Source organism: Aythya fuligula, chromosome Z, assembly GCF_009819795.1.
Source record: "Aythya fuligula isolate bAytFul2 chromosome Z, bAytFul2.pri, whole genome shotgun sequence".
Lineage (NCBI taxonomy): Eukaryota > Metazoa > Chordata > Aves > Anseriformes > Anatidae > Aythya > Aythya fuligula.
Genome location: NC_045593.1, coordinates 68695640 through 68709393, shown reverse-complemented (window position 1 = coordinate 68709393; position 13754 = coordinate 68695640). Strand labels below are relative to the sequence as shown.

Genomic DNA, 13754 nt, shown 5'->3' with positions numbered 1-13754 from the left:
CAGCTCTGTTTCAGCTACATATTTATTCAAGCTTTTCAAAGTTAACACAGTTACTAAAGCTAATAGGCATGATGTACAGATGGGACACAGTCAATGTGTTTTAACATCTACATATCAAATGGATAATTTTTGAAATTTTACACTATATATTAAATCGCACCCTTCCGTTGTGACTAATTAACTGAGTGTAATTCTAAGCACAGGAAAATAAAGGAGGTTTCTGTTGACACCATTGTCAAAATAATGTTTTGACATTCTATTCTAAATAATTCTTTGAGCAGTTTTGATACACTTATGTGTTCTAGTTTTGGCTTGACGTAGACACACTGTTGGATGGATTTTATGACTACTAGACCATAGAGATTAGCATGAAACATTTGTTCAAAGTGTTCTACTGAATCAGAGCTGTGAAAGTGGACATCTGGCTTTAAGTGGATACTTTAAGGCTTTGCTGAAAAGCACCAGGCTTTTACATGTGCTTTGTTGAATTGCCTTAATTTATAAACCTCGGTTAAAAAAAAAAAAAAAAAAAAAAAAAAAGTTAATACAACATACACTTTTTTTCTGAATCAAGAGATTTCTTCAGCTGAAATCTGGAACTGCAAGGAAAGTCTAAGACAAATTAGAGTTCTGCCACATTTAATATAGTCCAGAGATATACTTGAAAGACAACATCTGTTTCAGTTGGAGATACCAGTTCATCTTGATGAGTAACAGGTTCACAAAATGCCATCTAAATAAGAGCTGGTCTCACAAGAACAGCAGATACACAAATGCCAGCACAAACACCGAGACTACAAACTTCACATCAAACCAGCTCCAAAATGGCTGGAAAAAAAAAAAAAAAAAAAAAAAAAAAAAAAAAAAAAAAAAAAAAAGAGTGGGAAAGAAGGGTAGAAAGAGGCACCCAATGGCTTCTCATAAATTGTATTGACTCTCAGTTTCTGTCAGCAAATCCATCAGAGAGGCTGTGCTCATTTCAGTCTTGGAAACTGTCCTGCAATCCTCATGCTGCTGCTGTACCAGACTATCTGCCCTCAACATTTGTTGCACAAACTGCCAGTCACTTTGGTTGGTTACCACATTGTAACTTTCAGTGGTTCCCAGCACATTCTCAGTGCCATGAGAAGAAAAAGGAAAATGTTATGTTCAAGTGGCAGTTGGTGGAGGAGGGTGTTCTTGTGATCCATCCTCGATTCACCATCTCATCCCAGGTAATTTAAAAAGCACCCTTGACTACTTGCAGCAAGGATACAAAGGGTCTAGCTGACCTCATTCACAGCTTTCCACTTCCTTCTGTGGGGGCATTTGAAAACACACTCAACATCAGAATATCAGCTATACTAAACTCAGCATACCCAAACATTGACTTCTCTTAAATGGACCATGTCCTTTACAGTTGTCAAAGAGAGCTGGAACTAGATAATCTCTTACATTGCTACTGCTCATTGGCAGGAGGGAGGCAGACAGCCCAGAAAAGCAGTCCCCAAGGACAGACCAGATGGGAGCAGAAACATCACCTGGAAGCCTAGAGCACCAAGTTTGGGGTCCTGGTCCACTGCAGCTTGTGTGCATGACATTATGCAGCTATTTCCTTTGTTCCTCAACTCCCACATGAAAAATAAGTGTCATCCTACGTATCATCATTTCTAACAAGTACACAGATTAACAGTTGTTCATATACTAGAGTGAAGAGGTGACACACAGCCACGATGGGTAGGACAAGCCTGGATATAGTCATCCACAGTTCTTAAGACATCCTTGATGTCAGGAATCTTATGTCCTTGCAGTGACACTTACCTTATTAATAGTGTGTTTAACATTTGCCTTCAGGAAGTATCCACAAGAAGTCCTACCAATAAGCAGTGGCAATGGGAAGAGAGAATGACTACCAAATGGAACAATGCCCAGGCATAAACGTACCTACCAACAACATCAACTATGGTAGGAACACGGTAGTCCAACTCATGACTCCCGGTGGGTCTGCAAATAACAGGTTTTTCAGCAAATTTCTGAGTGCCAAAAGCCAGTCTGTGCCATTAGAGTGCCATTCTGCACAACATGCGTCCTGTAGTTAGTGCCTACCTGCGAGGGACAGCATGTTGACCTAAAAAAAAGATTTTTCAAGATCCATTTTCCTAGGCAATGGGGAATTGTTAATTGTTAAATCACTACCAATTCCTTGAATCACTTGTCTTCAGTGAAGGTTCCACTCTGTACCCTCCCCTAACTGGAACATGCTGATGGGATGCTAACAAGCCTCTGATGATGAATTTCATTTAACAAGTTTCCAAAGACAGGTATTACTAATGCAGTACTGTCTTATTTATTCAGAGACATGTTTTGACTCAGCTTGTACATATATTTAGAGGAAGAAATTTTGATAAATGTAAATATCTATCCTTTCAGTCATAAGAAACGACAGGTGTTGTCAGAGGCATGAATCCTCCTAAATGCATCTAATTCCTTTATCTGCATCTAAGGATTATCAGTTACTGTCTCCAACTTTGAATGATTTCATTACCAGTCTTGCTGAAAAAATATATCCAAAGTAAAAATATTATTCCTAAGTGATCAATTACTTACTGCTAAGAAAATGACAATAATCCTTATAGCTTTGTGGGTAACAGGCAGGGGAAACTGACCCCATAGTTTAAAGCAGAGAGACAAAGGATGCTTCAGTTGCTGACTCCACTGGAGTTGAAGAAAATAAAGCATTTCTTTTTTGTTGGAAGTTGTTAATAGCAATAGTTTCAGTGTCTGAATCCTTTGCTCTCCCTGGCTACATTTTATATATACGTATTTGAAAACAAGGCATTGCAAAAGTTCAGCAACCATAAATAATGTCAACATATTTTCAGGATGAAGATACCCTGGGGCTATGCCCAACACAATTTTTACAAACTCTTGTGGTGAGATGAGAACAAGAACCAGTGCCACAAAAACAGCTCTGTACCTTGTTGCCATTTTATGGTAGTATTTTACGCTGTTACTTTCTGCTAACTACACTAACTACATGGTTAACATAATAAAAACTTGGGTGTGGGCATAACAGCGAGTACATGCGCAAAACTACAGAAGTAGTCTTTTCGGTGGTGTGAACACACTGAGTTTTATATGAATTTATTCTCAGTAAAAACTGAGAGAGAGAAATGGTCATTTAATGTAGTGTGGATGCATACCAGAGACCCCAGAGCTCAACACAGGCTGGGCTCTGGTTCTACTACACTAAAGATCCCTTGATCCAAGAGTTTACTTCTCAGCCCTACAAATCTGGGAAGACTACAGCTGACATGTTGTCCAGGATGATTATTGCCCAGTTATCTGTCTTCTCGCCCCAGGCCAGCACAGGAGAAGACTTCCATCCATGTACTTAAACTATTCTGTAATTTGTCAGTCAAAAGCATTTCTGCCATTTAGCAATTGTTTGGAATCTAGGTGCCTGAGGGACCAAGCTAGATAAAACTACCTTCAGAGTTCCAGCTAGCATAGTCTTTGCGTCCATATTCCAGGCACAATTCATGACAAACACTTAGTTTCTGCAAGGTGCGCTACTTCTATAAAGAACAAACGAATTCTTTAAAAATATTACACTGCAACAAGCTACACTAAATAAATTGGAAGATTGCACTTCTAGCATCTTAACAACCCCAAAGTTGGTGGGATTCAGGCAAGTGCTCTGGGTCAACCATTGACCCATTTGGAGAGGATGCCATGTCTTTGTGAAACTAAAGCTGCCAGAAGCATCATGCCACTGGAGCAAGATGTTGAAACACCTCAGCAGCCAACCCGTCTTCAGAAGTGCCTTCAGAAACCTGCAGCTCACACAGATGTAGTCTACTCTCTCCAGCTCTTCCAGAAAAAGCTAGGCATCCATCAGATTCTCTTGTTTTCACTTCAGAGAATCATACAGAAGACTAATGTTTTCTGAATGAAAGCCAGAGAAAGGCCAAAATGCCAACAACCGTGCGAAATCTATAATTTCATGCTGTTTTGAACTCCCTGGTTGCCATTATTGCACTTTTTTTTTTCAGATTTTATTTACCAGCAATGTGCTGTTTTTGTTGTTGTTGAATTTCAGTAATATTTTGCTTTTGTAGGAGACATACAGAAAAGAATTAAAAGAAATGAAGGTGCTAATAAGCATCAATTATGCAGTTTATTTTGTAGATTTATTTAGATAAGAGACAATATCTATGTTTTCTTATCAAAGATTTTAACTTAATGACAGAAGTTACAGTTTATTCATGAACAGGGCAATGCAGTGTTATATAAGCACTATGACTGGTCTCAAATCAGTACCAAAATACTGAAGGATGGTGATGATTACTCAGTCAAAATAAATAAATAGGACTTTTCCATCAAGAATAGTACTGTATAAAGCTTTATTTTTTAAACTGGTTTAAAACACCTCAATGTTGTAGTAAGTTCACTCTCCAGTCCCAGTTATAATATACAGAGGTAATTCTGATTAGCATACATTTAGATTACATCCTGAAAACCCCGAATTCTGTCTTCTTAGAAGGTGCATTTAGTGCTGCGCTGAGACTGAGGCCCAAAACCAGTCTAGTATCTGCTGGATCAATAATTCCATCATCCCACAATCTAGAAAAAAGACGAACAACAATAATTAAAATTACATTAACATATACAGCTGGTAGATTTTCAAGTAGGCAAAACTGAAAATAGTTATACTAAATTGCAAGGAATAAAGAGCTAAATTACGCATGAAACCATAGAGTTAATTCACCTGACCATCAATGCAGTAGACTAGTGTGTATTATTTTGAACAAATTGTTTTCTAAAACAAAGTATAAATTTTGCATAATGTAGAAAATGACGTTTTCACCAGAAGCTACCTTCTTCTACTAAAAATGCTAAGGACTATGTCTCATCATTATGTACGTTACTCAGATTAGTCAAGCTGCCAGACAGTATGCTTCATATGTTTATATTTTTGTCATTAAAAGAGCTAGTTTAATTTTAGGTAATTCCAATATCTGTTGTATTTATTTTTTCTGAAGTCCATTTCACAGAATCACAGAATCACAGAATTTCTAGGTTGGAAGAGACCTCAAGATCATCGAGTCCAACCTCTGACCTAACACTAGCAGTCCCCACTAAACCATATCCCTAAGCTCTACATCTAAACGTCTTTTAAAGACCTCCAGGGATGGTGACTCCACCACTTCCCTGGGCAGCCTGTTCCAGTGCCTCACAACCCTTTCAGTAAAGAAGTTCTTCCTAACATCTAACCTAAAACTCCCCTGGCTCAACTTAAGCCCATTCCCCCTCATCCTGTCACCAGGCACGTGGGAGAACAGACCAACCCCCACCTCGCTACAGCCTCCCTTGAGGTACCTGTAGAGAGCGATAAGGTCGCCCCTGAGCCTCCTCTTCTCCAGGCTGAACAAGCCCAGCTCCCTCAGCCGCTCCTCGTAGGACTTGTTCTCCAGGCCCCTCACCAGCTTCGTCGCCCTTCTCTGGACTCACTCAAGCACGTTGATGTCCTTCTTGTAGCGAGGGGCCCAAAACTGAACACAGTACTCGAGGTGCGGCCTCACCAGAGCCGAGTACAGGGGGACGATCACCTCCCTAGCCCTGCTGGTCACGCTGTTCCTGATACAAGCCAGGATGCCGTTGGCCTTCTTGGCCACCTGAGCACACTGCTGGCTCATATTCAGCTGAATATCCACCATCACTCCCAGGTCCTTCTCTGCCTGGCAGCTCTGCAACCACTCATCTCCCAGCCTGTAGCTCTGCTTGGGGTTATTGCACCCCAGGTGCAGGACCCGGCACTTGGCCTTGTTGAACTTCATGCAGTTGACCTCAGCCCATCGGTGCAGCCTATCCAGATCCTCCTGCAGAGCTTTCCTACCCTCAAGCAGATCGACACACGCACCTAACTTGGTGTCATCTGCAAACTTACTGAGGGTGCACTCAATGCCCTCGTCCAGATCATCGATGAAGATATTAAAGAGGACCGGCCCCAGCACCGAGCCCTGGGGGACGCCACTAGTGACTGGCCTCCAACTGGACTTGGCTCCATTCACCACGACTCTTTGGGCCCGGCTATCCAGCCAGTTTCTAACCCAACAAAGCATACAGCAGTCCAAGCCAAGAGCAGCCAGTTTCTTGAGGAGAATGCTGTGGGAGACGGTGTCAAAAGCCTTGCTGAAGTCAAGGTAGACCACATCCACAGCCTTTCCCTCATCCACCCAGCACGTCACTTTGTCATAGAAGGAGATCAGGTTCGTCAAGCAGGATCTGCCTTTTCTAAACAACTCTAAGCTAATACCCTCCTTTTTACCGCCCTGAAGGCAATTAAATTATGAATATGCACTGTGTCAAAACCTCCAAGCAAATACCAAATTTGCAGTCCCCAAACTCCTAAACACTTGTAAACAAACTCTTTGACACTATCCAAAAATCAAAGTTCTCGTGGCATCAGTTCTCCACATCTTCATCTTACCCAAAATGAAAACCATGTCAAAACCCTCATCAGGCCACAAAACTGTAAATATTGTACATCCACTACCTCCTCGGTGATATAGTTAAACAAGAGACCGCACTGCCCATTGCAACTCAAGTCTTCCTTAAAGAAGCAAACGTTTTAGCCAGGGTATGCAAAACAGAGGTACGATACCTTCAGTTAAGACAGCAATGTTCCTCCTCCATCCCATCTTTCCCTAGAGAGACTTTCTTTGCACCTTTCCAGAACTTACTGCAGTGCTGTCATGTCTACTTTTTATTCCTTGTCTTTGGAAAGACTGCTCTACTAATGTGTTTTAAAACTACAAGAAAGAGTCATGAATAGAGAGCTAACACTGTCTTTTCACTAAGAGAATGCACAGACAGCCATTCCTTTCTAACTGAAGTTTCCAGCTTCAAACCCTTTCTTATTGTTTGAAGATTAATTAAAAAAAAAAAAAAGCAATTACACAGGAACCAATGTATTTTGCACATTTCTCTTAATACTAAAAGCCTGCCCCCAAAAGAAACAGGACTGCAAAATGTGCATAAATACATGCTGATAATCTTGAGGCACCAACAGACAGTTCTGACAGTTTTCTGTCTTTGATATATTTTGCCATTTACTGTGACACTAAATTAATCAAATCAGAGAAAAATATTAAATGACTGATGATGTAAGTTTTTATTTTTGCAAAAACTACATATATCTTTCCTAGGATGCACAAAGTGGAACTGTAATAAAGGACACCTGTAACAATATGAGGCACAAGGGTTCAGTCCCAGCTTAGGTGTATGTTCTCCAGCTACCAGAATAAAAAAGATACCAGACTCATAAAGAAGGTTCTACTACAAATACAAATTTATCATGGTGTAGCTGCCCATGTACAGGAGACCACTACCCTAAACAGGGCACAAAGAGCACAGCTGAAGTACAAAAGGAGAAAGAGGTTTGAAATAGGGAATACATTCCTGTTAATTGGGCAAAATTACCTTATTCCTTTGTTGTGACTGAAAACAAAAGTTTGTTTAAGAAATTTCACACTAGAGTGAGGCTCACTGACCAGGCTGACGGGAGTCACAACCAACCCCGAAAGAAGCCTGAAAAAGACAGTACTTCTTCCAAAGGTGAGGAAAAAAAAGGTGCTATAGAGCCAAATAACAAATATAAGGTAACAGTAGCTCTATCTAATTTGTTCTCAGTGTAGGATTTTCTTGTGAATATCTCCTTTTAAGTGGGCTGGACAGCTCCAGCCTTGAACTATAATATTCTAAGGGCCACACCTGCACAGAGGTTGTACTAGCAAATTGTGCTGCAGAAGAAAGACAATAATTGTCTGTATCATATTTTGGATAAAGTGCGTGGTATAACCTCTTGCAGACTGCTTCCCATGAGTAATTGCTTTTATAGCTGTAGCTTTTAACAGTAAGTGAAAAATTGTTAAAATATTTTGGCATATTTTAACAATACTCCATTGAAAAGAGACTCAGAGTAAGGACTGCTTAACCATACAGTGAAAATAACTGGAAGGGTTTTTTGTTCAAAACAAGAAAGGGACAGGATGTAACTTTGTTCAACTGAGATTTATTTAAGCGTTGGTTGAATTTGTTTGTTTTTCCCCAAGCATAGTGATTATACCTATTTACGTAATCTAACATGATAGAACGGCAAAGACAAAACATTCCCTCCACATTCAACATCATGAAGTATGCATTACCAAACTCTTTTTCTTAACTTTCCTAAGCTCTTTTCCTTAACTTTTCTTGTGTTTAGATATTAAATTTTGATTAATTTAGTCAGCTTAATCTGGGGGAAGGGAGAAGGTCTGTGTTAATAGTGATAACCAACAAAGTAGTTTTTGAGGTCAAATCAGTCAGCACTACTCTGCTGTTTTTTTTAAGACTAAAAATTTGACTGTAATAACAATGACAAATATACTGACTTCTGTTTTTAAGCAGGTATTTTCTTTTTGGATGTTACAGCTTCGTTTGTTCTCCACTTCAATTTTTTAATGAACACTCACAGTGAACTTTTAATTATGAAAACCAATAAAACTACATTAAGTAATTCAAACTTTTTACGAGTGTTTAATAAATCTGCTGAGGGTTGAGGAGGGCAGGAATGATCTGAATTAAAAAGAATCACTGACTTAATGGGGTACTTCCCAAGCTGCAACTTCCTAGTGACCAACACTGCAACAAACACTTCCAAACATGAAGCACATTTTAATGGCAGATTTGCTTTTTGTAACAACACAGTAAAGTTATATTCACAACCACACAGATTTCATGCTGCATAAAAGTCAAGCCACTCTCATATGGCCACCCCTGGTTTCTGCTTCTCTTTGTTTAAAGAAAACTACATTTTCTACTGGGATGTAACATTAATAATTAAACTATCTATTAAAACCCCATTGCTAGAACATGAGTCACATCCACACTCATAAAACATTCATAACAGAAATGCTCTGAGTACAAGAAATGAACAGCTCCCAAAAGGAAAATGCTCATGTAATTTGTTATGATGCAAACTGCCGAAACTCCTTTTAGAAACCTGTAAGCGGATTAATATAGCTCATTAAAATGGGTGCTGCCTAATGACTTTTGTTAATTAAGTCTGCTCAGTGTGAAAGGTTCTAATCAAATAATTGATTAAATTTTGATTAGAAAATACAACTGTGGGGAACAGTATTGACATTCTGTACATGTAACAAGTTGCAATTTATAAGCAAAAATAAAAAAGAAGAGTAAATAAGGAAATTTGCCTTTTTTCAAGACCATTGGATGTTTTCCTTCCCTCTTGTTTCTGCACGAAGCTTGAGTCAAAGCCTAATGAAGTCAACTGGAAGAGCCACATCAATCTCAGTGGATGTTAGAGGTGAGACGAAGTCCCCATAACTTAGGACAGCACGAGGGAGCTTCCAAACTGACTGCATTCAAGCAGTCATAAAGAAAGCAGGCTTTATCTCCATCTATCATTCTTTTCCTCTCAGCAACGCAAAGCTATTTGTTGGAGTTTTCTCCAGCAATCATTTGGTTTGTCTTTTTGGTGGAGGGGCATAGCTAGTGTTTGACAAAAACAAGGCTGTCTGGACCCAGTTTCAAACAGATGCTCTTATGTGGCTGACAGTCAACTGTTTGTGTTTTGTTGTTGTTGTTGTTTGTTTGTTTGTTTTTAACTATGCTTGGGATCAGAAAGGAAGTATCCTTTAGAGCAAAAGGAACATATTACTTCTCCCTGACATATAACAAATGCTTGCCAATGAGCAACTGCTGATGTTAGCTGACAAGCAGATTGGCTCTGTGGTTCAAATCCCTTCCTTGTGTACATTACTTGCCACAGGCAGCGTAAACCTGCTTCATGTCAGTGTTTCTGCCTACCTCCTGTGGGGTAGGCAGCCTACCCCACAACAATAAAAACTTCTGAGCAATTGGTCCGAGATCTTGCTTCAGGATTACTGATAAATGAAAGAACAAGGCATATGCAAGATAACACTGACAGTCATGAAATGAAGGCAGAAAACTTAGGAATATCTACCAATATACCCAAGTACCTCTACCAGACAGAAGAGAGCAATTAAGAGCTTCTGTACAATGCCAACTATACTACTCTGTCCAATGCATGGACACAGAGAGAGAAATCAACCTGGACTGTCTTGACCTGAGTTAGTCACACACTGCTCTCACAAGCACTCAGTGACAAGGGACATTTTGCTTTCACTGCTTGCAGACAGATGAATCTCTGAGGTATGTCAGCCCTGACATTTGACTTCCTATCCCAGCTGCGCTTATTAGCTTGAGTGCAGCATCTCATGAACTCAACCAGATATAATCCAGACCCAAGCTAGGTCTCAGCTAGCCACCTCATATCTGTGCAAGCTATAGGTACAATAAGAAGTATTAAAAACCCTGTGGTTTTTGTTTGTTTGTTTGTTTGTTTTTAATATTGGGAGCCACATCTTTCACTTAAGTGTACTTCCTAACCCCTGGCAAAGTTAGGTTATTTACTGAAGTGCCTATGTATTTCCAACATGGCTTTACAAAATGGCAAGACATTCTGGAAAGAAACTGGGTCAAAAAGCTGATCAATAGGGAGCAGAAAGCTGGTATTAAATATTAAAGTTTCATATAAAATCACCAAATGTTATTAAAAATTTAAAACCTGACTTTTTTTTAAATCCTAACCTTAATCTTATGTATGAAACTACTTTGTTGCAGATTAGCAATTTACTCCTGCAAATTGTAGCAATGGTCTGTTGTTTTTTGGGAGGGGAGAAGTTTTTGTATCACTGATATACTGAATATATTGAGTGTTAAATAAATCCAATTATTTTCAATCATGAGTACAAAGAGACTGTGACTGTGTTTTCAGTGAGCATATTAAAAAGAGCAAATATTAGAAAAAAAAAATCAGACTATTCATTTCCTCCTTCATGGTAGGGATTCATTTTAAATACAGACAGTTTGACTCATTTTTTAATGTTATTATTTCAGTGGAAAATTCTCCTTAAAATCCAGTTACAAAGGATGACAGCATGTGTTTTGATTTTTCTTTCTTGCCACAGGGAGGAACACAAAGTTTTGCGACAGAGGTCCTAAGCTTGATTTAAGGGAGACTAACAGAGATAGCACAAGATTTTTCAACAACTGACAGCATTTCAGTTTGGGGGAAATCCTATGAAATTTAAATTGATATAAAAGGTTGGGTAAAAAAAAAAAAAAAACAGCATGCCAACAGAAAGTCCACGTCAATTATAAAATAAGGATTTCACATAAGTATCTTCATTGACTATATGTAAAAAACACAGTAAAAAGCATAAACTAATTTAGTAGCTGTGGGGATTGCACATATGCACAAGACCTCAAGAAGCTGAGAACATCCATGACAACTCTCTGCAACATTGCCATGTAGACCTTTGCCAAAAACACAAACTAAGGAGTGACAAGACAAAACCTCTCCCTAAATCCCTGACCTATGTGATATATGTCTGCACCAGTGCAATCTGCCTAAATTGTCATGCTGAATACCCTATTGAGAATACTGAGCCCATCACAGCACCAAACAGGGCAAAAAAGCAAGAGCTTCTGTTTGATGAAGGCATTCACCTAGTCAGAATACTAAAATGAATATGGATTCTGTAGGTATGATTATTACAATTACGTTCATTCCAGTATCCCAACAGAAAAGAGAGTTAAACAGCTATTAATTTTATACCTTTCTTCAGATCATGAGGAACTAACAATATATATAGGAGGTCACTGATGCTACAATGTTGCTCATGTATGAGATTTGACAGGCATGAGGTTTAACATGTATCAAATCAGATAAAAAAAAGCCCCCAGCTCCTAGACTTACTGGCTTCTGTAAGACATTTACAGAATACTTTGCACCCACCTGTTCATATAATTTCTACACATGATGACCCCATAAAAATTTTTCATGTTCCAAACACATTGTACTCAAATTATTTCCCAAATTAGAGGTTGGACTCGATGATCTTGAGGTCTCTTCCAACCTGGAAATTCTGTGATTCTGTGATTCTGTGAAATTCCTGCCTTGCAGGTAACAAGACCATCAATAATTCTAATTAAGTCACACAAAAAATATATACAGCAGACACCAAAGGCTCAAACTGGCTACAAAGGCACAGTAAAGTCTCATTATTTTATGCTAATCCTATGACTAGCAGCTGCGAGACTATGAAGAATTAGCTTTAGGATACGACAAGCAGAAAAGTTCACAGAGTTACTATTACAAACAGGATGAAACTAACCCAGATTAACAATCCAAGGCCAAGCCTACAAACTAGTTTCCACAGGCCATGCTCTAGGATGCCACCTTGCTTCATCAGACTAACTACTTCCTGGGCATTGACAATATTCCATAAAACTGAGGACCAAATGCTACAGAGGACTACTGTGGTAGTTTTGGATGACTTGTCAGCATATTCATATATGAATACGCTTCACGCATCAGCTAATGCCCTACCTGAATTCCTATAATTCAGTAGACATTTACGTGACCCAAGATTTACAAATTGCTTCAGGTATTCCTGAAACTTCTCCTTTACCACTGGCCTCTTCTAGATGTAGAATCCATGTATGCTTCAGTACATTTCAATAGGCTTTAGAAAGGTGACCAGACGCTGCAGTGGAGAGAATGATCTAAGACTTATCCAGAACAAAATACACAGAATATAAATTCCATGTTTCAGAAGACCAGGTAAGGAGTATCTCCCTACTGTATCATTACTTACAGAACCAGCACAGTAATTCCTGGAAGTGCATGCCTTCTTCTGAAATAGTTTGCACTACAAATAGAGGTTTGAAGTTTGTGGTGCTGTATTCCTGCACATCAAACAAAACGTTTGTTCTGGACTGCTCTGTTCTGCTCTTCTACAACACCAGGATTTAGGTGTCATTGCTATATCCTGTGATTACAATCAAGTTTTGGAAAAGTCATTTTTATTCTACCTTGCACTGGAATAGTAAGGGTTTCCTTCCTCCTCGAACCTCCTAATGATTGGCTCCTTCAAAGCTGCTTCATCCGCCTCAGATAACTGTAACAAAACAAATACACAAACATAGATAAAAAAAAATATTTATTATCTTCTTCCGCAATGACAGTAAAACTTTTTGATGCTGACAAGCAGCATCAAACAAGCAGAAATAGCCTAAATTATCTCTCCAGATTTTTTTCAATCTTTTTACCTATAATGATCAATTTAGCAATTTGCTAAATTGTTTTACTTATAAATTTAATCAGTGGAATTAAAATATCACTTTTCAAAATGGGTGGGTGGGAAAAAGAGTAGAAATTTATAGGGAAACAGGAAGTCCTATTGCCATACTTAATCACCTAATTTTTCTGCAGATAATAAACTGAGATTTTATTAATAGACTTAACCAAGTATAAGAATAATTGTGGACTCGCATCCAAAAAATTGATGATGCTACTTAACTGGATAAGCCCCGTTCTGACTTGCCTTTGGAAATACTTTTTTAATAAAACCAGTCTGTTCTATTCTGGTGCTATGTTTCTCTGATCCAGAGTGGTCACTACTGTAATTCAGAAAACTGTCAAGTCTCTGATATACTTTACTGACATTAACTACAATTAGTTTTTAATAATAAAATAGTATTTTTTACTTTCTGTGCCTCATTCCGACAATATTAGGGATTTGGGAAGTTGAGACAGAGAGATGAGGATCTATATGTTCTATCCATGGAAAGTCAAAATGAAGAGCAGAAAAAAGAACTTCAGAGATAACAAGAACATACTG

At 38.7% G+C, this 13754-nt stretch overlaps 1 protein-coding gene across 1 annotated transcript in view; it reads right to left on the bottom strand.

The window, feature by feature from the left end:
• Positions 1-4140: 4140 nt before the first annotated feature.
• The window catches only part of MCCC2 (methylcrotonoyl-CoA carboxylase 2), a 39220-nt gene continuing 29606 nt past the window's right edge, over positions 4141-13754 (bottom strand). The window contains exons 16-17 of the mRNA XM_032206013.1: positions 12946-13031; positions 4141-4605 (exon numbers count right to left, since the gene is read on the bottom strand). Coding sequence (XP_032061904.1) covers positions 4488-4605; positions 12946-13031 — 204 coding nt within the window. The 3' untranslated portion in view covers positions 4141-4487. The remainder of the gene's footprint in view (positions 4606-12945; positions 13032-13754) is intronic.